The sequence below is a fragment of the Magallana gigas genome, chromosome 3 (assembly GCF_963853765.1).
Source record: "Magallana gigas chromosome 3, xbMagGiga1.1, whole genome shotgun sequence".
Taxonomy (NCBI): Eukaryota; Metazoa; Mollusca; class Bivalvia; order Ostreida; family Ostreidae; genus Magallana; species Magallana gigas.
In genome coordinates this window covers 40,987,043-41,014,099 of record NC_088855.1, presented here as the reverse complement: position 1 = coordinate 41,014,099, position 27,057 = coordinate 40,987,043, and the positions used below count along the sequence as shown (strand labels likewise).

At 32.4% G+C, this 27,057-nt stretch overlaps 1 protein-coding gene across 2 annotated transcripts; it reads right to left on the bottom strand.

Annotated features, from left to right (window-relative positions):
* Positions 1–97: 97 nt before the first annotated feature.
* LOC136273965 (uncharacterized) lies at positions 98–23,057 on the bottom strand. Of its 2 annotated transcripts, XM_066079789.1 has the most exons (13): positions 22,919–23,057; positions 21,275–21,390; positions 19,836–19,875; positions 19,257–19,390; positions 15,931–16,023; positions 15,267–15,340; positions 14,927–15,015; positions 13,793–13,863; positions 13,197–13,230; positions 11,171–11,308; positions 5,692–5,768; positions 3,499–3,640; positions 98–647 (listed from the first exon to the last, which is right to left on the bottom strand). In XM_066079789.1, the coding sequence occupies exons 1-13, from the start codon at positions 22,941–22,943 to the stop codon at positions 475–477; spliced, it is 1,206 nt and encodes a 401-aa protein (XP_065935861.1). In that variant the 5' UTR covers positions 22,944–23,057; the 3' UTR covers positions 98–474. The 2 variants fall into 2 exon arrangements, with proteins under 2 accessions (XP_065935861.1, XP_065935862.1); XM_066079790.1 differs by lacking the exon at positions 5,692–5,768 and having other exon boundaries at positions 514–647.
* Between the last annotated feature and the right edge of the window lie 4,000 nt (positions 23,058–27,057).

Below are 27,057 nucleotides of genomic sequence, written 5' to 3'. Positions count from 1 at the left end.
AGCTTTCCTCCTGATTGATTTCTGAGAATATTATTTTTTAAGATTTACTCTAGATATTCCTATGTGAAAATTCGACCCCCATTGTGGCCCCAACCTACCCCCTAAAAAATTCTATAGGGGGGACAAAACTGTGTCTACAGACTGACAAGGTGCAACCAATATACCCCCCTAAACTTTGTTTGCAGGGGTATAATAACTTTTTTTGCATGTGTATAAAAAAAACGTTCTTAACAAAAACTGTCAAATACTTTCCTGACTGTCATATTGTACTACAACAACAATAGGGTCAAGTCTTGCAATGATAAAATATCATATGTACAGGTAACATTTCTAAAGATAACCTTTCTCATCCATGATGATCATAACATTCTTATAAAAATTCAGGATTTTTTTTCACTTATATATCACATTACACTAAGCTGGTATATTTGAATGAATTGGCTCAACATTTCACTATGAAAAGACCCATATATATTAAAGATATGATTGTTTTCTTCTATCTAGCACAAGTACCTGAAACCAGTCTGGATAGGAAGAAAACACATGTGGTCCTTCATAACAACCCTGTCTGGCAAACAAGAATGCAATCACAAGGTTCTCTAAGTTACAGCTCACTAGTCCCTCATTCAGCAAGCTGACTATGTAATCTAAAAAAAGTCATTCAGTATGTTATCACTTAATTCATTTACCCTTTCCATTTGATTCATTAACCCTTTCCACTTGATTCATTAACCCTTTCCATTTGATTCATTAACCCTTTCACATTGGGGACTTTTTACTCCTTTTCAGGGAGTCTTAACTTTAAACAGCCAACAACTGTATCTAATGCAAGATTCTTTCTAATCAAATCATGGGCAAAAGTTTTTCACTATATATAGATGGGGTCGATTTTTAAAAAAAAACCTACAAAGCCTGAAATGTGCTACTACACCAGTTGCACAGGTCTGTTCGGTATGCTTTTTGGACAGTATGGTTGGCTTTGTGAACGGTATGGTTCGCTTCTTCCACGGTACGCTTTGCTAAAAATAGCTACATGCTTTGTGAACGCTTTGCACGCTTTATTAATGAGGTAGACATGGCCTGAATGCTTTGATTTTTTCTCGTTATATTTCGTTTCATATCTGCCCGATTGACTTCAGCAAGGTGGTAATTATGACAAGCATTTTTTCTTTAATTATATGATTTTTTACAAATGTATTTCAGTCTTATTAAAATCAGAACTTCCATTCGTTCCCTCGTTTTTGATACGTTGTGTGAATCATGTACTCATAAAAAAACCAGGAAGCGGAGGGTAGTTTAATTTTGATTAGTCTGTTATAATTCATATTTAATTTTAGATAAATGCAATTATTACGATAGTTTTAAATAATTTTTGGACTTTAATCCAATATATTTTTGTTAATTCAGCACTCTGTCGATAATTCTATCAAGCATCTAAGTTTTTACTTCTATACATGTACTTGTATTGAAGTCATTCAATTTTTCTAATCCATTTAAAATTGCAATGAAAATATGGCCTGACTTTATTCGGACATTTTATTTCCATTTATCATTGTCCTGAGTTATGGCTAGTTTTATTTTTACAAGCATCTTTTTATTTCTTATTCATAAATCTTATGATCATTCTTTATTGCATACTATTACTGTTGCCGATCAAATTCCCCTGGTGAATAGAAGATGTAAAAATACACACAATTTATGATAAGATAAACAATGAATGTCAGTTTAGAGATCTTGAAATCAATTATTAAAAAGTTTTTCAACATGGATTTTATTCATTCAAATATTGATTCTAAGATTTTCTTCACTTGTTTGTATACACAGATCACACCTGCATTAACCGGTCATTGCTTCTCTTACCTGAAATAACATCCTGTGTATAGTCTACATATGACTATTACTTTTTTATTCTGTTGAACTAAACATCAACATGTAACATATTTCTTACGATATGTACACAACTGGATAAAAACAATAAGTCGATAGCTTTTAATAGCGATATTTATCATTTAGTTGGACAAGTGTCCCGGTAATCAACAAATGAATGTTAAAAGTGATAATATATTAATAATTCATCTAGTAACCAAAAAAATACGACTGCAAGGCAATGCGACTCTGATCGCCAGTACATGAGTTAATTCATGAAGTAGGAAAGAAATTAATGTTGAATAATTTCAAATAGAAACACTCTTTTAAATAAGGGTTTAAGAAAACATAAAACTAAAAAGTTTGCATTCGATAATTTTCTTCTAGCTATTTAGGAGGAGCCAAGTAGCATGCGGTACATGGTGTGATCTGTACTGTTATACTTTAACTGATTGACAGGTGAAGCACATGGAGTCCTGAAATAAAATCCCGTTCAAAATGCCATAGCATATGATAGAAGTCTACTATAGAAACCTAAAGCAAAATGATAAAGTTCGGTGATAAAAATTTGATTTAAGTATTATAATTAACACACAAGTTCTCTCTCTCTCAGCAATAATCTCCGTCCGTTTTCATTGAAAGTCACTAAGTCAATAAGCCGTATATAGAAGTTGCACGCTTACTGCACGGTACGGTACACTTTTTTTGGCCGTTTGGGGCGGGTCTTGCATAATTTATCTTGCACACTTTTTGCACATAACGGTTTGTTTTGTGAATGGTACAGTTCGCTTTGTGAATGGTACAGTTCGCTTTGTGAATGGTACGGTTTGTTTTGTGAAGGCTATGGTTCGCTATGTGAACAGTACATTTTGTGAACGGTACGGTTCGTTTCTTGCACGGAATGGTACAGTTTGTTTTAGAGGTTTAGTAACATGTTTCAGCATGTTGTACTAGTAAAACACCAGACTCCAGCTTGGGTTTTAAATGTTTGAATTTTTTAAACAATTCCTTCATGGCATTTTTATTTAGCATTCTTTGTTTTTCATTTCAAAATCAGATATTATGCATTCTGGCTTGTTATCCAATTCTGCAAAATCATTTATCCCTGACCATTTCCATCTTATTACACCTTTGAAAAATGTTGTGCAATCCGGATTTTTTCTGCAAACTACAGGTTATAATGTTACTCTAATCGAGACCTGCTTAAAATGTAAATGAACTATTTCAAGTAATCGGTTCATTTTTTTTACACTTGTGATTGCAATTCAAATGAACCGCTTGCTGCAGAATTATTGGGCATTTTTAGATTCATTCCTTTCCACTGCAATTTTCTCTAGCACAAAAAATAAATTAAGTTCATCAATGATGCCAAATAAGCATAGAAAATAAGTCAGAACTTTGCATAAACAACAATTACAATGTTCAACAACATTCAATAACCAAATTACAACCAATGAAAATATTTTTGCATTTATAATTTGTACAAAGGTACATATTGTTTATGTTGTGAACACAAAGTATATGATAATTGAATTTCCTCCACACGTGAAAATTTTCCAAAACCAACCTTATCTGGTTTGGACAAGTTTAACTCTAGGAGAAAGTAATCAATTTTCTCTGTCAAATGATTACCTTGAACAAGATCTGAAAACTGAGGCACACATACTACAGCTGTGGAGAGGAAAGACAGAACTGTTTGCCAGTTGACTTCCTGGGAGTCCATCACAAACTTTAATTGTTCTAACACCTCCAGAGGCTCCAGAGTTACTAAACACTGTAAAAAAAATCTTTCATTTCATTTCAAATACAGATTAGTTTATTTGCTTCTAAACTACTGATTAGAATACCTTTAGTTATTAGAAACTTGTCAGTGCCTTAATTAATTCAGATTTTATATCAATACATAAAACAAGAGGCCCATGGGCCACATCCCTCACCTTAGCAACAATATGCATGATAAAATCAGCTTCGTGGAGTCATAATACAAAATATCTGGACAATGTGGTATAATACATCTATATGTAGATCCTGTATTAAAAAAAATCTGTCTCCCCCTAGACATTCTTATATTTATAATCAAGTCTCTTTTCTAACAGGATGATTCTATAGTCACATCATATTCAGCATTGCAGTTCTCAAAAAGACCCTTAACAATTGTTTATATACAGGATATAAACCTACATCAAACTCTGAAGCCCTTGTGAGGTCCAATAATTGTCAAGGTCCAAAGTTTAAACAATTTTGAAGATTCAGCAATACATAAAAATGCTTGCATAGTAGTAAAAGTATATATAATAACATTTCAGTTTTGGGGAATAATTAAAATGTTTTCCTTTGGACAACTGGATCCCCAATGTGGCCCCATACACTCCTAAAGATTTTGATTTGAACAAATTTGAATCTACACTATCTGAAGTTGCTTTCACTAAAGTTACAGCTTTTCTAGGGAAATGTTTTTTAGAGAAAGCTTTAAAGATATTTCTCTATATATTCCTATGTAAAATTTGTCCTTCTCCTCCCTCCCCCATCCTACCCCCGGGAATCATGATTTAAATAAACTTGAATTTTCACTACCTGAGGTTGCTTCCACACAAGTTTCAGCTCTCCTGGAATGGTTCTTGAGAAGAAGAAGATTTTAAAGATTTACTCTATATATTCCTATGTAAAAATTTGACCCCCATTGTGGCCCCATCCTACCCCCAAGGGTCATGATTTTCACAACTTTTAATCTACACTACCTGAGAATGCTTCCACACAAGTTTCAGCTTTCCTAGCCTTATGGTTCTTAAGAAGAAGATAATTGAATTTTTTTTTGAAAATTTTCAATAATTCCTAATTATCTCCCCTTGTAAAATGGCGTGGTCCTAAATTTTCACAACTTTGAAATTTTTTAGCCTAAGAATTCTTTGTGCTAAATTTGGTTGAAATTGGCCAAGTGGTTCTTGAGAAGGTGTTGAAAATGTGAAAAGGTTACAGACAGACAGACAGACGACAGACAAAGCTCACTTGAGCTTTCAGCTCAGGTGAGCTAAAAAGTGCATATGCTTTAAAAACTACTGGATACCTTTAGTTAGGAGAATCTCTGTTCAGAATCATGAATTAAATTTAGTCTGCTATGTCTGTAACAGGTAAATCACATTCTGTTGATTCTGTATTTCTATGTGAGACAGTATGTATTTCTAAGAATATGTCATTTTCTATCAAATTACAAGGAAAAAAATCATTAATTGCAAAAGCCATACTTTCATTATTATTTCATACAGTTCACAACAGTCAGCAAAATATAATATCCAGATTTCAAAATTGTGAGGGGTGCTTCTAGTGACAAAAGGCAATTCTTCAAGTTTAATAATCAAGGACTATACAGTAATTTATAATTTACAAAACAGATACTTGAATGTCTGTGATTTAGTGATAAAGCAACAGGATTTTACTGGTCATAAGATTTTAGTTGCTTACCATCAATGTTTAATACAGTGACCAAATTTTGCATAAATCCGTGAGATTTCTAGTGGGTGTTAATCCATTCTTGCACAGTATCAGACATTCAATGTTTGATTAATATCTTTAGTCAAATGATATTTTCTAAGAGCTTGCTTTAAAATATTGTAGTTAATGTACACCATAAACAGGACCCATCAAAAGCATTTAACTGCTAGTGTCCTTTTGAGGCACAAAAGTTTAAATTTCTATCTATAAAATTACTTCATATTTCATGTATAAAACAGTCTTTTATTCATCATAACGTTTAGTAAACTACTGATACCAATGAATTCAAATATGCATGATTACTGATATCTAGGAACTCATAGTAAATTTTATTACCTGTTTATACCATTGTGTCAATGATGGAGATAGTTTACTAAAAATCCAATCTTTCTGTTGTTTCAATGCTTCTGCCACTAAAAGAGAAAACAAGAGGCCCATGGGCCACATCACTCACCTCAGCAACAATAGCCACAACTATGTAATCAAATCAGCTTTATCTGTTCAGAATATCTGGACAGTTTACTAGAGTAAGACTTTTACAAAAAGATTCTGAAATTTTTTCTCCACATATTCCTTTAATAAACAGTAAGTGCCTTTGTTGTTTCAGTGATCTAAATTTACGTTTGCACTACCTGAGGAGGCTTCTACACAAGTTTCAAATTTACTGTTTAGTTTCTGAGAAGTAAATTTTTAAAGGTATTCCTATGTAAAAAGTCGACCCCCCCCCCCCCCCCCCATTGTGGCCCCACACTACCCCTGGAGGTTCATGGCTTAACAAGTTTGAATCTACACTACCTGAGGATGTTGACATCCAAGTTTCAGCTTTCCTGGCTGATTAGTTTCTGAGAAGGAGATTTTTTAGGATTTATTCAATATATTCCTGGGTCATGATTTTCACAACATTAAATCTACACTAGCTGATGATGCTTTTATTTATGTTTCAGCTTTCCTTGCCAATAAGTTTTTGCAGCAAAGATTTTTGAAAATTTCTATAAATTTTTCAATAATTCCTAATTATCTCCCCTTGAAAAAGGGTGTGGTCCTTTATTTTCACAACTTTGAATTCCCTTTGCCTAAGAATGCTTTGTGCCAAGTTTGGTTTGAATTGGCCCTTTGATTCTGGAGAAGATGTCGAAAATGTGAAAAGTTTATGGACAGACGGACAGACAGAGACAGACGGATGACAGACAATATGTGATCAGAAAAGCTCACTTGAGCTTTCAGCTCAGGTGAGCTTAAAATGATGAAACAATATCTTCATTGTGTTGCAGTATATACAGTACAGCTCACGAGTATCCCGACAAAAACACCGACCACCGTGTTTGAAAGTCCACGCTGAGCGTGGAAGTGTCGGTACCTTTGATCTATTGTTCTCTGTTACGGCCACAAAACGAGAAAAAACACGGTGCGACACGGTGCAACGCGATGCATCACGGACAGTAACACGGTGTAGCACGCGGTATTTACCTGTGAAAAAAGGAGGATTTAGGAATAAAACTTATAAAGAATAAAATATTTATTGATGTGCGTAAGAGAATTAAAGAAAAAGACAAAGAAATAGAAATAAATAAATTAAATGTTTAGGCACGCAATTTTCAGACGAATGCGATTGTTACGGTTGATTTTTGTTGATATTAAGAACAAAAAAATTCGATATCGCCCACATAAAGGTTTGATCAAATAAAACACTAACCCTTTATTTTCCTTTTTAAAATTCAAATACACTGTTCCATAAGTTTTTTGTTTTTGTTTCAGTCCGTTTTTAAACGTAGAAGTAATCGTAGTTGCTGTAGATTGGCAGTTTCAATAGTGCATAGAATCATAACTGTGGTCTTCTCTCACTTATACTCTATTCAACGATAACAAATCTAACGGGTTGCTGAAAACAACTGTACTTTCTCTAAATAATATAATTATACAGCTTTATATTCATATTTTCAAATTTTCTTTCTTTTATACATATGTATGATGTACTTGTCCATGTAGTACCGCACGGTACATATCCATTGCGCTTAGAATCCGTGGATCGGTACTTGATAATTTTTTATTTCATCTTTATAAGCAAATTGAGTTTAGAAATTATTTGTGTTCCAAGAAACTACTCAGTATTGCAATAATTGCTGTTTGATTGTTTCATGATCGTCATATAAAAGAGAGAGAGAGAGAGAGAGAGAGAGAGAGAGAGAGAGAGAGAGAGAGAATACCGGTATGAGTTTAGTTTTAAGTACATTTCACTTGTAATTCAGTGTAATAAGTTAGATTTATAGTTTCCCTTATATTGAACTCTTTTCCCTAAAATTGCGATAGAATCTATGCAGTCAGAGTCCACGTGCTATCCCTGTCAATCAAATCAGCCCGCGAGATAGACCACGTGCTCCTTCCATGATAAGGAATAAATGTCGTTCTATAGTTTTTTTAAGTCCGCAAAATAGAAAAATGTTTAACAATGAAGTATTTAGCGTTTGTAATGTTTAGTTTTTTCATTCTTATACTGCATGTATGAGGGTTGAATATTGCGCTGTAAAATCTCTCAATCTCTCTCTCTCTCTCTCTCTCTCTCTCTGTACTTTTGTCTTTTGTGCAATCATTTTAGAATTATAAGAGTTCTATTTGTATGAATTTAATTCATTTATTTTAGATCCATGGTTTTAATAAGGATTTCAACACAATGACTAAAGTTTGTAAAGTTCACGATGTAATAAGATTTTTCGTTAAAATTTCGACACTATTTCACATCACACATATTAGATTGGTTATAAAGTAAATAAAGTTGTGTTTGTTATAAATGCTTGCAAAAAGTTAACGGTATTATCTCATTCATCTTTTTAATCAATCAGGTCTTTTCGTACATACATGTATGTGTACCCGGTAAATAATTTCTTATCGCAAGTTAATACTTTGTGAAATTCACGCATTTATAGAGTTGCTGAATTGTTCTCCGGATCCACGCGCCGATAGTCTTACGTATAGTAGTTTGTGTACACATCTACAGACAATTTTTTTGTTATAGATTAGGAAAAATCATGGAACTAACAAAGTAGAAGTAAAATATATTCATACCATACACACAACGGGTTGTGATGAGTTACCAAACAGGTGTCCGGGGAAAGGTGTGAATAACGGCATCTCGAGTACACCTGTTCAGACGTCCAAATATACACACAGTTAGTTGTAAATTACAATGACACCTAACAAGACAGACAATAACACCTGTTGTGTATAGAACCCAAGATGAAAGACAATGTTGTGTGTCTGATCAGCTTCCGTACAGGTGTATCGCACGAGTGATTTTTTCATGTGAAATCACGGCGCCATTACCAGCTGTACGGAAATAAAGTTGAAAGTTATTTTATTAAATGCGCGTATATTTTTAGTACATGTACAATGCTTGAATATAATTTAACAAGAGTCTGCACATGTATTTATGTATAATCTAAAATATAAAAGAGATTTTTTGTTTATTTATTGCTACATAAATAGCTGAAGTCCAAATTATTCGAGTCACCGGTAACATGGGGTTGTTATTTACTACAGCACATCAACATGTTTTTAATAAAAACATGATCTGAAATGTTTTCATTTCTCATTTTTAATTGGTTTAAAGTAAGGCTGTAAATTAATTAATAAACCAGAAAGTGTTTTCAGATAACAGAAAATAAGACGTTTAAGCTCCCGATATTTTAATCGGATCGTCAGTTTCAACATCAAGTGTGTTTAGAAAAAAAACACGATGAATTAAATTGATTTGAATTTTGATTATATATCAATTGATTATTAAATATATTTGGTGAATTTATTTCAATTCATTTAAGAACAAATGAATTAAAAGGTAACCATTTACGTCAAGTTTTCAGATCACAAAAAAATAACTTCAAGTTGACAGCCCCGACAAAATTTTCTTGGTCCGTGCAACTTAAGTCGACATTCTTTTTTTTTTTTAAATATGAAGAGGATATATATGTTTCAACCCTTGTTTAGCCATAATTTTTTTATTTCTAAACATACGCTGTTTCTATCAACGTCTCAGGTAACAATATCCACGGAGTAACACAGTGGCCACGGACTTACACGGTGCGACACAGACCGTTTTCCACCGTGTTTTTTACACGGTGGGTGTCGGGATACTCGTGAGCTGTACTGTAGTACATAATTTTAATGAACTGCTATAGATGTAAATTAAAATTCATTCACACCAATATTTATGTTTGTGAGTATAGTCTTGAAAAATTACAAATAAATACAATACTAAGTGCATGTAAAAAGTGATATACAATAATAAAAAAAAAATTCTGACCAATTAATCAAAAGTGCATACATGTCTATTCGATACATTGTTCCCATTTTTACTTTGGCTTCATAAGAGCTTTTCCTGCCGCCATTATAAAATAACTTTCTCATTTACAAATCCACCAGACAGAAACTGTGTGGGAAAAATAAAGACTACATTTCCTTTTCATCATAATATAGTACAGGAAATCAAATTAGTTGTTGAATTAAAATTGTTTCATAATAATTGTTTGCTGGGAGGCTTATACATGCCCTGAATGTTTTAAACATATTCTAGGGCATCTGGGTAATGTTTCACATTCATTGAACGGCAAAATGTTTTTTTTGTGTTTCATGTATGTACATACTTGCCAACCTCCAACATGTGAAAATCTGGTCATGACCAGATTTGGAAAAGTAAAAAATCTGGTCATAGCGGGTAACGACATTCACGACATATTTACCATGCATTTCATAGGTATATACATGTACAATAGAAATATGTGTTAAAACATATGTGTAATATTTTTTTGCAAAGAAGCATTTTAACTAACAGTTGCTGTTTTTGAATTTTGTAAGGTTGTGTTCAGCTAAAAAAAAAAATGCAAAAAGAGTTTCTGCTACATTAACCTTGTTTTTGAACTCTGTAAACGATGGCATGAAAGTTGTACTCTGTAAACGATGGCATGAAAGTTGTAAGTGACTTGGAAGACTTTTGTGTATTAAAAAGCATTTTATACATGACTTAGCGTTCTTGAATGTTTATTCAGATCATTTTGGGCACAAAATCCAATATTCAAATGTGCATTACATAGAACACATAAAGCCTCGTTTTGTACTCGATTACTTTGTTTTACCCATGGAAACATTTTCCCAGATATGTTGATAGGTAAAAAAATATCGTTTTCTTTTTTGTTGGTTTTGATTCCACTGGCCCCGATGAAGACCTTTTCCTTATTGGAAGCCATCACACTAACTGATTTAAACCTTCGGTTTCTTAAAACAACTCACGATAATAATTAACACTTACTGTGTCTGTTATAGCCATCAGCATTGTTTACGTAAATCCAAGCTCAGTTTGGGTTCATAACTGGAAGTCAAACTCACGACGTAATTTACGAACCAAATCCGGAAATCGGGAGATTTTCGGGTTGTTCGACAAAAATTGGGTGAAAAGCATGACCCACCGGGTCATAAAAAAAAATTGGGTGAAGGGTCGAAAAATCAGGTGTGACCAAACGAAATTGGGTCAGTTGGCATGTATGTGCATGTATTAATGTAGCAAGCATTGCAGAAAAATACATACTATAACCTATGCCAGCAGGTATAGAAAATTTGTTCAACAATGATCGCTACTTTTAATAGCCCATTGGAAACACTAACGAGGGAGCTTTTAACTGTTTATATCTACACCTTTCTTCCAATCTCTCTTAAATATTGTATATAAATAGGTTAAATATGTAAATCAGCCATTATTTTTAGTATGCATTTTCTTCTCACAATTTTTTTGTGATAATGTTCAATTGATGCGTTTGATTGACAAGTTTACCTTTGAGTACTGGCCTGTGAGCCAGCCACAAACTGATGAGTCCCTGGTAATACTGCTTCAGCATCTCCACCGGACAGAACTTTGTCAGGTCCAACACTTTTACTATTCCACCATTCAAGGACAATTCATCAAGGATTTCTACATTAAATTATAGAAAATAAAATGATAAACAATTACATGTCTAATAATTAAGTTTCTAAAGAATTTTTTTGCACGTACATTTTGAAATTTCGATTAACACAAAGTAGGCTCAGTTCACATTTCACCTGCATATATACACTTTAAAACTCAGTCTTTTCTTGCAGAAAATGAAAGCATTAATTTTGTCATGGTTTTTTTTTTTTGTCTCATAAAATTTGAGTTATACTCAATAATATCAGATATCTCAAGAAATAATTCACCAACTACCGGTAGACAATATTGAGATGGTGACCATCTTATATTATGGACAATAGGATGAAAAACATTTCAGAGAATTTTTTCTTTAACCTTTTTTAACTTTAAAATTTTCCAGCTGGCATAAAACGTTTAATTCAATCTCATTACCCTTTACATACAGGCATTTTTATTCAACCCGAGCAAGATTAAACAAATTGAAAATAATCTATGGTCTAAAACTGATTATAAAGAGATCAGCTATGACCGTCACTTTGACTTGGTGCAAATTATAAAATCACTGCACACCATTAACCCAAAAGCTCTGTTAATGTGAAATAGGAGCCAAATAGGGCCATGTGGAGAGCATATATATGCTCTGAAAAAAGAACTTTGTGCAATCCAATACGACCTTGACACTTGACCTATAAACTTCATTCAAGAATATTGCACACTAGGAATAAGGCACTCTGTGAGTGAAGTATGAGCCAGATTGGACCAAAGGAAGAAAATATATGCTCCGGACAAGAATTTTTCACATAATCCTGCTCTATGACCTTCATTTTTTACCTTGAAACTTGGTTCAAGGTCACTGCACACCTTTTACTTAATATTAAACGCTCTGCTTATGTAAAGTATAAGCCAAATAGGGTTAAGTGGAGAGTATATATGCTTTGAAAAAAAAATTTTTGGCATATCAAATATGACCATGATCCTTCACCTACAAATTTCATTCAAGGTCACTGCACACCCTTTGAACATAAGCACTCTGTGAGTGAAGTTTGAACCAGATCGGATCAAGGGGAGAGAAGATATGCTCCAGACAAGGATTTTCTCATATAATTCTGCCCTGACCTTCAGCTTTGACCTAAAAACATGGTTCAAGATCTCTGCATACCCATTACTCAAAGGCACTCTGTGGATGAAGTATGAGCCAGATTGGGCCAAGGGGAAAGAAGATATGCTCCGAACAAGACATCTTAGATGGACAGACAGACGGAAGAACAAGGGACGAAAGGACCGATCACTATAGGGCATCCGCAAAACGGGGCCTTAATAACTTTCCAATGAACAATTACAATACTTAACAAGAATTATGCAAAGTTTATTGATTTTAAGTGATTAGTTGTTTTCAATCTCGCCCACATTCTTAGTACTCTTACACATACACAATAAAACGCCCACATACACACAGATAGCAATGTAATATCCCCTCTGCAACAAGTTGCATAAGGGATTATAAAATAAAAGGATAATTTTAATACATATACATTATTGCAATTTGATTGGACAATATGCCAAATTCAAATCTTTCAATAACATTTGAGGAAAAAAAAATTATGAGTTATGATGTTTACAATCAATTTAATAACATCATACCCCCCCCCCCCAAAAAAAATGATATCTTTTTATATTGAGATAAATACCCATTTAAAAACATTTACCTCTTATTTAATGATTGAAAGTATTGCTGTTTTAACTTATTTTTATGTGTAGATCAAAACTCACACCACAATGGAATTTGTTTAGGTTGAGTGATTCTGTCGTTCCTGTTATAAACAAGCCCATTTCATTTAACTTGCTAAGTATCAATCTAATTAAACACAAAACTTACAATGTAAAATGCACTGTTATTTCACAAAACTCTTACTTTGATTAAGTAGTTCCAAAATATGCTTTGATATCTGAAATTAGAAAAGTGACACAACACATATGAAATCAAAAAGCAGCTAATGTAACTTTTCAGGCTTTTCCACATCTTTTTCTGCATCTTTTTAAGTATGAATGTATGCATGAAAAACAATTTAAAACAAACAACATATAATACATGGACTCTGTGATGATTGGAAAACTTAAAGTTTTATGGATAATTCATTTCAAAAAGTTATGGACAAATATAACAAAACGTTAGACAGGAGAGAGCCTTTAAAAATACATCTTTAGGCTATGGAATACATTTGAACAATGTCCGAGTTTCTGTTTTATAGTAAAATTAACTTTTGTCATTAATTAATGCATCATTAATCATCAGTAGTTATATGAAAGAAATGATGTACATTTATTCATTTCCATTAATTCTTCATATGCAGTATATAATGACGGAATTCAGGTCACATTGATACAAGTGAGATTTAAAGTAACCCTTCATCTATTGAACCAAATTATTTCAATACAGGATTAAAATGATCTGCCTTAGATTGGCACACCACAAAACTCTTGTATTTGAAATTCAAATCATTTACACACCTTTTTCACATTCAAGGAATCTGTATTTTTCTGAACGGATAATGAACTCTGCACCAGTTGAGTTAAAATTTCTGAAAAAAAAATAACCAATTTTGTCTGGAAAACTTGGTTAATAAAATTAATAAGCCTTTCCTGTTACAAACAAACCTAAGGCTGAGATGTTAAAGAATAAAACAATTATCATTTTAAATTATCGTTTAACACAAAGGAAATTGACATTTAACCTTACTATTCTCTGTCCCATGGTATCTCCACAGCATATTTTGCTTAATCACTTAATACCGTATTTATAAATAGTAAATACCTCATGGTTCAAATGATGTTCACCCAATAGTTTGAAAACAACCCAAGATTTATATTTTGAAAAGCCCCTCTAGGGTGTCAGGTTTCAATAGACAACTCAAAATAAAAAGTCTGGGGGGGGGGGGGGGGGGTTGCATTGCAACAGACATGAAAGTACCCAGATTTCAATGTTAAACAACAGCACAAGTGAGTTCCAAATTATTAAAGATGTCAGATTTTCCCATTATAATCTCTGTAAGAAGTCTGTTTTTGTTTCTGTGAATTTTTTCTGGGTCAAAAAAGATGATGTGTCAATGAAGAACCTTTGCACTTCTTTGACAGGTATGTGCATTTTTGTCAAAATTCACCCAATTACCATAGTTGGTTCACTTGGTTGACAAGCTTTCATCTGCTTAATTTATATATTTCAGGAAAAAATTGGGATTTTGAAAATTTAAGAAATGTAAAATTTATGACTTTCAATAATGATTTACTCATTTTAAATATACTAGTAGATTGTACACACAATAAAAAAAATGATCTTAAATCACCATTGTTTTTTAAATGTTCACAAATATTTGTCCATGTGGATATTTTTTAATTTTCAGCAGACTTAAAAAGATTCGCAGTATGATTTCAGAAAGAATGAATGACAACCTACATCATCTAAAGTCTTCTTGTTACAAACACATTTCACTGACACATGTACTAAATCCATTATTCAAAACACATACATGCATTGGAATGTAGTTTTGTTTTTTTTAAATAAAAGTTTTGTATACTATACAAATACATGTAATCTTTTCTGTATCTTATCTGTCACTTTGGTGTAAATAATGTTTCATACTATACCTAAAAACCAGCTTTCCTCATTGTACAAGGATATGCTATTGAATAATTCATTGGCAAAGGCCTTGGCAAAATCCAAGGAGGAATTTTTACTGAAATAAATTCAGCAAGGCTATATTTTATAAGTTTTCAGCATCAAAAACAGAAAAATAACAACTTTACCCCTTTCTTGAAATTAAAAATTATATTTATTGACAAGCGCTGTCTATAAAAGCAACATTTATGCACAGAGGATGGATTGCTTCCCTCACCTGATAGAAATGAAGAGGATTTTGAGGCATACATATTATCAATTACACTTTACAGCTGAAATATCTTCATTTTTATCCATTTCAAAACTTACAAAGATATGTATGTATTTAAGGCCATTATGGCTTCCTTGTTCAGGACCCAAATCAAATACACTGGCAATGTCATCTGCAAAACAAAAACAAGTCCCATTGGTTACAAATAATGCTCATTGTTCACCACAGCAAAATTTCTTTAAATCTTTTCTACTTCCAAGAAGTGAATATTATATATGCATTGAATCAAAGCTAAATATGGGCAATTTCATACAAATGTGCTACATTTAAATGCATAAATAAGATGTTTCTTCCATACCAATATATTTCATATCTATTCCTCTTATGCTCTAATAAAATGGTACATCCTAAGGCCACATAAAAGTAATCTTTAAAATTCTCATCCCCACCCGCCCCTCTTAAAATGGCCCACCCCGATTCTGCAAGTCTTAACTGCATGCTCTTGCACCACGCCAATTTCTGTACATTTATTTATTTACATTCATCAAATAACTAGTCCATATGACATCATCAGGAGACAAATTTCGAACATTTAGTCAGGTCACCGAAGTGCATAAACAATTTCTGTTTGTAAAACATGATAGGACCAAAGTTAGGTAATCAATTTGAATTCAGAATTTCCTAGTGACTCATTTCTTTGTCACATTATATGAGCAATCTTTTTTGTATAAGGTCTCAAAGGAAAAATAGCACCTGATGTACCTCATTACATAGAAGGTTCAGTAATCTGGGCCGGTTGAATGCTTGTCTGTCTACCACCTCTTGAATCACAAGAACTTGTTTGATAATCTTCTCCTAAAAACAAGGAAAAATATACATTATTGTTAATATGAGAATAAGACATAGGAGCAACAATCGGAAAAATAAAAACCTATTAATGACACATGCAAAGACAACCTTTTATGCAAAAAAAATTAAATCTGAGCCTTAAGGTCAAGATCTAGTAAATGAAAGGTGCCTACAGGTTCATGAAATTTAAGATATTAATTCTTTCAATGATGCTTCATAACAATAGCTTTGTTTGATAGGGTGTACCAGGACTAAAATTTTTGGTAAACACAATGAAAAATTATGTTTTACACTGTCATTTTCAATAAAAAATAAAGGAATTGGTGAACAAATTTCGGAGTTTTGTCCATTTTTGACAAACAAAATATATCTAGAATGCCTACAGTCTCCCCAAAAACGGAAATAAAGAACCTCTTGACCTCCTCTCTAGAATGATGTCAAATTGAATATAGGTATCGGGATTACTTTTCCCATGATTTAACATAGAATGTCAAGAAATTGTTTAATTTTCTACATAATTCCTTTAAAGCCGTAAAGTATGGGAAAAAGATTTTTCAAACCAATTATGACGTCACAATGGTTCTAGCACAAAAAAGATACTCTGGCCCCACCGTCACCAGCTCTTCTCAAGTCAAAAATTAACCTTAAGTATGAGTATTGACCTCAGAAAACAGATTTCTGCTTAAGGATATCAACTAAACTATAAAAGACTTTAAAAATTTAGCAATATCGATCAACACATGCAAAAAAAAAGTTTGCATGCATTTACCATCAAATTTATTAAGCTACTTTTTAGATGAAAAAAATCTTTGGTGCAAAGACTTTAACAATTGCCATAATGACATTGTTCAGCAGAAATAGGTTAAAGGGTACCTGCAGTGCCGGTCAATTTTTGATATAATGGAGATCTATGTGTAAAAACATCATCCTGAAAATTTGACAGCGATCGCATAAGTAGTTTTCGAGATATTTGGGGAAAACCCGATTTCACACCTGAACGAGTTTTGAATCAAGCCGATTTGGCGCGAGATGAACTGTGACGTCACGGGGTCAACGCCGCTGTATGAGAAACAGGAATATTGTACGAAAACTGTTCGTTTTCTTGCATTGTTTTATCGATATATGAACATTTTTTTCTGTTATTTTGTTTCCTTATCAACCCTGGATGACTAATTATACTGTCGTTTGAGTTTAACCCGTATTTTATCGAACAAAACTGCCGAATTCGGACAATTGTTTGCTTCATGAATTTCGTCAAATGTGTAACACATTTTACATATAAATGCACACCATATGTAGCAATATGACAATTAATCAAAGCAATATTGTTATAAGAAACATATTTTGTTAATATTTTCATTCTTTCGAATGATTTCTCAGTGACATTATTAACTGATTAATAATATTGATAATACATAATGATATATCGTAAAAGGTAACTCGGGGTCTATTCCTCGTATAAGGCATAACATTAAAAATGATATCGCCCAATTATTCAATAATGTTGATATCGGACCAATAACAATCAAAATAGTATGCATTCTTTAACAAACAAACACGGGATTATAAACGGATCAAGGCGAAAGTCCAAGATGGCTGCATGCAGGATTATGTCTGTCTTGTATTCTTTTAAAAATACGATAATGGAATTTGATTTTACATTTATTTACATCCTTTGTCAAAATGTTCCAGTTTACTTAGATTTCATAATGATTCGTTGTCAGTATTACAATTTAAGATAATCGGAGTTATAAAGTGTTTAATTGCTGACCATAGCGCTCGAAAGAAAGTTGCACTTTATTATATAAGAAATTATAAATCCGAAATAATTATACTTGATCACATAAAAAAGGTTTCAATTGCAGAATTGTAAATTTTTGTCATTATTTAAGTGATAAGATAAGTAACAATGAGGGCATTTACTTCGAACATTAGTTTTACTATTTAATAGTATCATGCATGCTGCTTTCATCACTGATTGTCGGACTATACACATGTTTTAGCTGACGAATGTTTGATTTTACACAGTCTAATTTATTTTTCTGTTTTATCTTTTAACAATTGAGTTGCTAATTATACACAAATCAATTTACCAGTCTAGAGGTGTGAAACCCTCTCTTTGTTCACCAGACTCGTGTACCTTGTGTATACATACCCCAGAAACACGTGTTTCTGGAGCAGTGGCTTCGTTAGTTTACCTGTGTCATTATCTCGGATCACTCGTGTGTGAAAGGATATTATGTAATCAATAAAATGAATAATGAACATAAATTTGCCCATGTAAGCGTTTTAAAATATCGTATTCATCGGTAAAAAGGCGACGAGAATAACAAATTTTAAAATCCTTTAAAAAGAAATCTGATTGTAACAAAATAATAACGGATACAAATTTCTAGATCTACAATACTTAAATTAACAAAATACGTCAAAACATCAGACCTGTATCAATCATTTTGGCTGAAAAATCGAATTTAATTTGTATAGCTTTGTAAGGAAATTTCCCTCGTGTTGACCTCGTGACGTCACTTCCGCTAAAGCCTCGTTATCGCCTAATTCTGTTTTCTCTTGATTAGATTTCCCAAAGCAGGTAAAAATAGCCACTTTGAAGAGGCGTAACTCCATTATTTTTGCACCGATTTCGATGTGGTTTTTTGCATTAAATTTTGGTAAATAAACTCTTTAACATATGTTTCACTTCGGCTGGGCTGCAGGTACCCTTTAAGTTGCCGAAATTTAACAAATATGAGAAGTAAAGACTAGTATTAAATGGTATATTTTTTTTTCAATGTTAAAAAAACGTTGTTTACATGTTTATCACAAATCATGCAGTGTTTCAATAAAATGCAAGTTTTTACTGTTATGGCAGGGTTAAGTTTAATCAATTGCCAATGCGAATAAAATTTCTCATGGGCGCTTAGAAATTCAAGATCTGGTCGGTGCTGTTTTTTCCAGGATAGGGTTGTTTTTTTTAAAGGGAGTATTTTAAGGTAATGTGTACCAAATATGGTTATAACATTTGCAGGTAGCAAGGAAAAGCTAGAAATGTCATTGTCAAATTGACACCAATTCATTATTTTTGCTTGTAATAACTCTTTTTTCTTACCAATTTTAGCCATGAGTAAGAACATTTGAAAAATGCAGAAAATGTAATCCCAATGGTCATTTTTCTAAAATTGAACAAGTTGAAAAGAAAAGACTTGATTTGAAATTTGAATGGAGTTAATCAAACTAAGGCAAACCTTAATGTCTGTATTGTGGTTCTGAGACTGCATGTCTTCGGCTAGTTTTAGAACAGCACTAACACAGTCCTCTAACATGTGCAATGAACCAGTTTCAGGGTTGTTATCAACACTGATACACGACTTTAGAACACCTGAAAATTAAAGTCGGGAACACCACATTATCACTCAAGGTGTACAAAATACAACGTTTACAGCTGCAAATAAAGAGAGGGTAGAAATTACAATATAATTAAAGCTAAAAAAACAAGTGGATCATTATCCCTAGAAATATTAAAAAGAAAGTTTATTACAAATTACCTAGCATTCGAAATCAGAAATTAACCTTCGGTGCGTATGTTAAGTCATAAAATATTCAATTTAAAACCAAATTAAAACCAACAGACAAAACATTTAAATATATAATGTATACTGTTGATCAACTTTTATTTGCATGAAAGAAAATTTCATGTGGGTAGCCAGAAACACTTCATTACAAATATTTCTTGTCATATGAAACATTCCTTTAATGTCTCTCAACACATAACATACACTGTATAACATTAAATGCTATTAAAGTCTTTTCTGAACTCATTGTACCTTTTATATCATGACTTGATGAAGCTAATAAGTCTGTAACCTGCAAAATAAACAGAAGTAGAATAAAGGTTAGCCAACAAGTTAACATTTGCTGGGTGTAATTCAGTCATATCCAAATTGCAGACTGAAAAATACTGGTAACTTTCGTTCCTTTAAAATCAGCCAAAATATGGAACTTCAGTTCAACATTTAAGTTCATATTTTAACATTCTGATTAACACAGTATATAAAGCATAAACTGTCCAATCCAGTTCATGATTGTATAAATTCTGTCGCTTTATCAATTTCATTCCTATCATAAACTATTTCAATTAAAGCACCTAATTTTTCTAGCTACTATTTCTGTTTTCCTTGTATTTTCTTACAACTTGATAGAGAAGAGATGCAACTCTCTGTTACTAATATAAGATACAAAATGGAAGTTAACCAAGTCAATAACAATGCATCACCATGACATTTCCAAAGACTCCTTGTTTTAGAGTCCACTCAGCTGTTATGGGAGTCCTTCATACTGTTTGTGGACCAGACATAAAGGCAGACTGATCGAAACACTTAACAGACAGACACACAGACAGAATGACATAACAATTCCAATAAATCCCCCAAATTGTGTATGCATGGTATCATATAGCTCCTAACTTTGTAACTACCCTAACTCCATTACTTTAGGAAACTCCTCAACGTCTGAAATCATGTGCAATTATGACGTCATTTTTTTGCATATCAAAAACCTTCAATCAAGTTTCATAAATTTAAAATGATTAAATTCAAGAATGTGTTAAAACATAACAAAATTACACCTTGTTCATTTTACACACCATTAATTAGCTAGCACATTTTTACAATGCACTAAAATGTTGGTATCTCTGATATAAATGCCCTTCAATCATTTACGGTAGTCAATTTCTTTTCGAGATGTCAAGGTGAAACATTTCACATGTAATACATTTTTGATTAAGGTTATCAATACATTTTTTCAGTCTTCATAGGCAGTTTATGCACTACACTTGATGATAACATCAAATCGCTCCTGCCGTAATTTTTGCCTTATAAAGACTTTTAAGAGTATATATACAAATATGATAAATCACTATCTAGAATATGCTTCATTTAAAAGAATGTAATAAATAAATAATATATTTATTACTATATTCATTAATGATATAAAATATTTGAAATATGTAAGGATTGACAGAAATCAAACGGTATGCAAACATTCTGAAAAGTTCATAGCAATTGTTGTTACAATACCATTTAAATTGTATACACCTTTTATACTTATTCATAAAATAACTTGGCCTGGATACAAATGGAGTTTAAACTAAATTGTCATTGAGTCTTCAAAATCCACAAAAAATAAATAACAGAGAAACGCAGCATGTTTTCTGCTTATTGTGACGGAGTTTTGGTACTCGTGGATACATGAAATAATTCCAAACCTCGCTCACTGCTACAGTGTTATCATAGTGGTAGCTGACAAGTTGTAAAACTGCATCTTTTAATTCATCTCGACTTTCTTGAGACAAAACCTCTTCTTTCTGCCTTGACACAGAACCTATTTCATTAAAAAAAAGTTAACTTTGTCAACAATGGATAACAGGTACGGTACAATCTCTAGATTTAGCTAGCTTGATTTACCTACATAGCTTACTTTACCAACCTGAAGTAGGTTTATTTTTTTACCTTTAAGCAATTTTGCTTTTCATGTTTAACAGACAAAAAAAGTCGCAAGGAACTGTCAACTTATATTTGTACTGTGTAGTTTTATAAATGCAACCCCGGGCAAAAATAGTTAAAACATAGCTGCTTTTGAGAAGTTTTAAGGAAATCATGCATTCTACAGGTCCAGTACAATCACTAGATTTAGCTACGTAGCTTGATTTACCTACATAGCTTAATTTACCTACCTAAAGTAGGTTTCTTTAACTACCTTTCTGCAATTTTGCATTTTATGTAAAACAGACAAAAAGTCGCAAGTAACTGTCAATCTATATTTGTTCTGTGTAGGTTTATAAAAGCAACTCACAAGAAAAATAGTAAAAACATCGCTGCGTTTGAGCAGTTTTAAGGAAAACATGCATTTCTATTGTTTGATTAACTGTATGACACCTTGTGTGCGATGAGGCATGGATAAGTGTGATTGCTTCATATTGTGCTGAATTATTACCAATTAATCATCATGTTAACCAGAACTGTTTTTCTTTGTTGTCCCATTTAGAAAATAGCTGTTTGGTAACACATAAACAGTTATACATAGCCCCAAAACTTTTAAAACTTTGACTGCATTTGCGCAAAAAGAGCAACAGTTTTAAGACTGATTTTTTTATGAATTGTTTTCAGATCAGTTCAAAGTTGAAAATTACTGCTGCACCTTTGTGCGACTGTTAGTACAAATGCCAGTTTAAGACAAAAGTATGATTGAGTAGCTAAATAAACCTACTTCAGGTAGGTAAATAAAGCTATGTAGGTAAATCAAGCTACGTAGCTAAATCTAGTGATTGTACTGGACCTGTTCTATTGTTTGCATAACTGTTTGGCACCTTGTGTGCGATGAGGCATGGATACATGTGATTACGTCACATTGTGCTGAATTATTACCTATCAATTTAATATTATGTTAACCAGAACTTGCTGTACATTTTCTTCTTTTTTATTCCATTTACAAAGTAGCTGTTTGGTAACACAAACATCTATACATAGCCCCCAAAAAATTTGAAATTTGACTGCATTTGCACAAAAAGAGAAACATTTTAAAGAGTGGTTTTTTTTTTATAAATTGTTTTCAGATCAGTTCAAGTTCAAAGTTCAAAATTATTGTTGCACTGGAGTGCGGCTTCTTGTACGAATGCCCATCTAAGACAAAAGTACGATTGAGTAGATATATAAACCTACTTCAGGTAGGTATTAAATAAACCTATCTATGTAAGTCAAGCTACGTAGCTTAATCTAGTGATTGTACGGACCTGGTTAAGTCAACAGATCTTACAACTGTTACCAAAAAAATCATACGTTATTTATGTATCAATTCATTAGGAGCCTGCAGCAAGTGAATAGAAATAATTTAAATCAAATGACTAATATACCAATGATTTCTTGAAAAGCAGACATTTAGATGGACGAGAAGAGCTTTTCTTTAAATGATAGTCCTAGTTCACCGTCGTTTCACGTTTGTCAGTTTTTCGATTCCCGCCATTGTATATTTTTGTGAGTATGACGAACCCGATCTTAAAACTGGAAAAAATCTTATTTAAACCAGGGACGTTAGTATATACGTCCCTGATTAAACACGTTAAATTATTCTCAGTCTGTTTTAAGATTTTAACAGTTAATCGTTAACCTAAGGAATAATTTATCGAAGACTATAGATATACAGATATAAGGAATTTATTCTGTGTGGTATATGTATATGTAATTATGTACTCATTGTACTTGCAATATATATATATATATATATATATATATATATATATATATATATATATATATATATATATATATATATATATATATATATATATATATATATATATATATATATATATATATATATACCGACAGTTTCTCTCCCTCTCTCTCTCTCTCTCTCTCTCTCTCTCTCTCTCTCTCTTTCTCTCGCTCTTTTGAATTTTTATAACTGAGCTGCGTTTACGTTTATAGAAGGTTTTAAACATTGAACAGTATATCAATTAAATCTAGTCACTAAATTTTACTAGAAAAGCATAGCCTAACTAAATTTTAAAAAAAAGTGCCGACTGTTATTATAAGAAAAGGAGCTACTGTATGTTTGGGTTAATGCTATAATTTGTCTGCTACAATTTTTTGCGGTTGCTATATACTTTTTTTTGCCAATCCGACCAAAAACATCATTTGAATTAAGTTTTAAACATTTTTATGATTTTTGACGTATTTATGATATAGTTATTGATTAACCAATACCGAGACATTATTAGTTGAAAGATGATATAAAAGCAGTGTGAGTATTCGTAGAATTTTGTTTTATAACCACTCGTTGTTGGTTTTCCTGCGATGTTTGATTTGCGTTCTAATGTTATGATTGAGTTGCTTTGAACGGAAATGTCATGATTGATTTGGGTATGTTTACATTTTTAACTGTCTTTGTCTGTGCACATATTACGAATCAATTTTGAACCCTAAACCCCAATAACTTCATAAAACATGAGTGACACAAAATGGGCGTTTATAGCATAACCGAAAAACGGCATTGGCTGCGCCGCGTAGTAGTACATAGCATGTGCTACATTAAAAATAGTGGTTTTTATCTATCATATAGCCCATCGGACTTATTGGACTTGACCACGCCCGACCGAAATTATCACCTCATAACACTCAAAGTATTCCTTAAATATATCATTTAGTGTTATAAAAACATTCTGCAATGGTTGCTACCTTCATAATCTGCATGAATCACCAAAAAGCATTTTAATGTTATATTTTCATCTTTCTTTTAACAAATTGATCGTAAAAATTAAGAAATTTAATCAAATTATTATTAAAGTACATCGGTATACTACATAAAATATACAGCCAAATAATCTTCTCTGGGAATTTGAATCTGACATCGTCATAATTATTTCGTGCAGTCCGTGATTTTTCTTAGGTTTCTGAAGGTTTCAACCAATCGACACACGTGTAGATTTCAGTCTTGTAAGTTTCTACAGAGTTATGAATAAACAACCAATTTCTGTAAGAAATAGAGGGAACCATACATCATAAAAAAATAGCACACATTTAATATGAACTTTATAAACTGTTTGATTGTAATAGTTATGAGATATTCATATAGTTTTCGTGCACGCTAACACAGCTTCCGGTATACCAAATGCCTTGTTTTGTCAAATGTATTGTTTTCTATTTGTTTGCGAGTCTAGCGAGGAGTGTTGGTTATTTCCCCTGTTTCCTTATTCAAGCCGACTTTAATTCATAAAAGCATCTGATCGCCATATTAGTTTCGATCACTCCTTAACTGCCACTGGGTTGTGTGTGTGTGTATATATATATATATATATATATATATATATATATATATATATATACCGGTAGAGAAATCTACGGTCGGTTGCTTTCCGATCGAGGCATTCAGGTTGCATAGATAGCAGTGGCGTAGCTGCCGTTAGGCACTTAAGGCACGTGCCTACACATCATTTTAAGACCAAAAATTAAAAATGTTAAAATATCACATTTAATTTAATTAAAAAAAAAATTAAAAGAAAGCACACAGCAAATATCTTTCTTTACTCTGATTGTTTGAGGTCACAAATATGTGAAATCGATGATGCTAATTATTGCGCAGTCACTATCAGTGAAAAACATGTCGGGCAATAAACCAAAAGTAAGACCACTGGATGAAATGTTTAAAATCATATTCATAGATCGAGGCATATTGCGATCTCAACTATCACTGCCAAATTTGCGCTAATAAAAATGGACGCCTTGACTTCGTGTAACATCATGTACGACTTGAAAAAAAACCCACAAAGCAATATTTCTGTTTTCTTATTACTATCAAAATTTAAAATAACCATTACAACTGTTTTTGAATCAAGACATTCAATTATAAAGTCTTAATGTTTTCCCTTCAATAGTAAACTAAACTACAGAGACAGATAACAGCTTTAGTGTAAGAAGTTGGGTGGATAAGGCGTGTAAAACCTATGCACAGACGGAAAAGATACTGAAAAATTGAAATATCAATAAATCTGATATTTTAAAAAAATATATTCAAAACAATAAATATTTAACATATCCTCGATTTTAACCTTTTTAAAATATGTTCAATAATTGGAATATGTTGACTCAAACAGGCGTATATCAAAACTTCCAATAGTGTCCTTTTATTTTTACAACTTCAAGGTCTTTTCTTTTTTATAGTGAGTCTCTGCTCCATACTTTTCTCATAGTCTAAATAAGGTTTTATGGAAAACAAACCGATTTCAATCAACAAAAACGTGGAGAGATGACCCACTATACAATAAAAATTTCATTTTGTATTTCAGCAATTGAACGTTTTCAAAAAATAATTCGTCCGTTAATTCGTCGCCAAAGTTCAAGGCACTCGTAATATTTAAACAACCTATTTTGTTGTATTGCTCAGAGGTTAGAGCACCAGACATTAGCTAACCTTACATAAGTATGGGTTTTATGTTGTGGGTTCGATTCCACCGAAAGAACTATATATGATAAGAGTTAAATTTTGCCCCCATAATTCGCCATTTTTTAAGTGTTTCGGGTACAATAAAATGTTAACTTATTTTTTAGAGGAGTTGATATAAAATATATTTTTCACATATTCATTTGATTTATTTGCACTCACTGGCAGTACATGACGTGAGAAGTGACGCCATTTCTATAATTCAAACAAAATCAGCCAAAAATTGACATTTTTCTTATCTATTTACGAATGGGAAATATAGAGCGCATGCTTGAACAAGGAAAATTTTTTTGTCACTTATTGGTCTTGGCTAGATACATCTCTGATTAAATTATTTTATTTGTTCAAGAATGCGCTCTATGTTTTCGGACGGAAAAACTGCTTGAAAACAAGCTGTTTTAAGCTAAAAATGCAAAAATGGCGGGAAAAGGTTGTCTTTACAATGTCATATTTCTAAATTGTGGGCACTTGAACCAAAATGAATATATGTAAACACATCACATACATATCTGTACTAAGAAAACAAAGAATGATAGTAAAATGATGATGTTCATTTTAGGGGGCCATTTTAGGCCCTTATCATATATAGTCCTTTAAGGGTTTTTTTCTATCGTTTGTTAAACATAATAAAAACTGAATTTATTTAGAAATTGTGCTTTGCAAACTTGTATTATGATAAATTTGAATTGATTTAATTGATAAAATAAATTCAAAATTGTATTTTACGATGAAACCGAATGGGCATTTGCCCTATCTTATTTCCCTATCTTCTTCCCGCCATTCACTTTGATAACGCTTAAAAAAAGACTGCTGGTGAAAACAATGTTGGATTGTATTAAAAAATGTTTTTTGCCTTTTTACTACGAAAAAATCTTTTTAAAAACTCAAAATTTTATGTGCGAAAATGCCTAAAATTTGTTCCTGTGTGTTCTATAAAACATGAAATCCGTTTTCCCCAGACCCCTCGCCGTATTTGGTGCCTATACTTCATTCTAGCTCTAGCCACGCCACTGGATAGTGCTGTCTAAGGGCCCTGTCATGTGCACCAAGTTG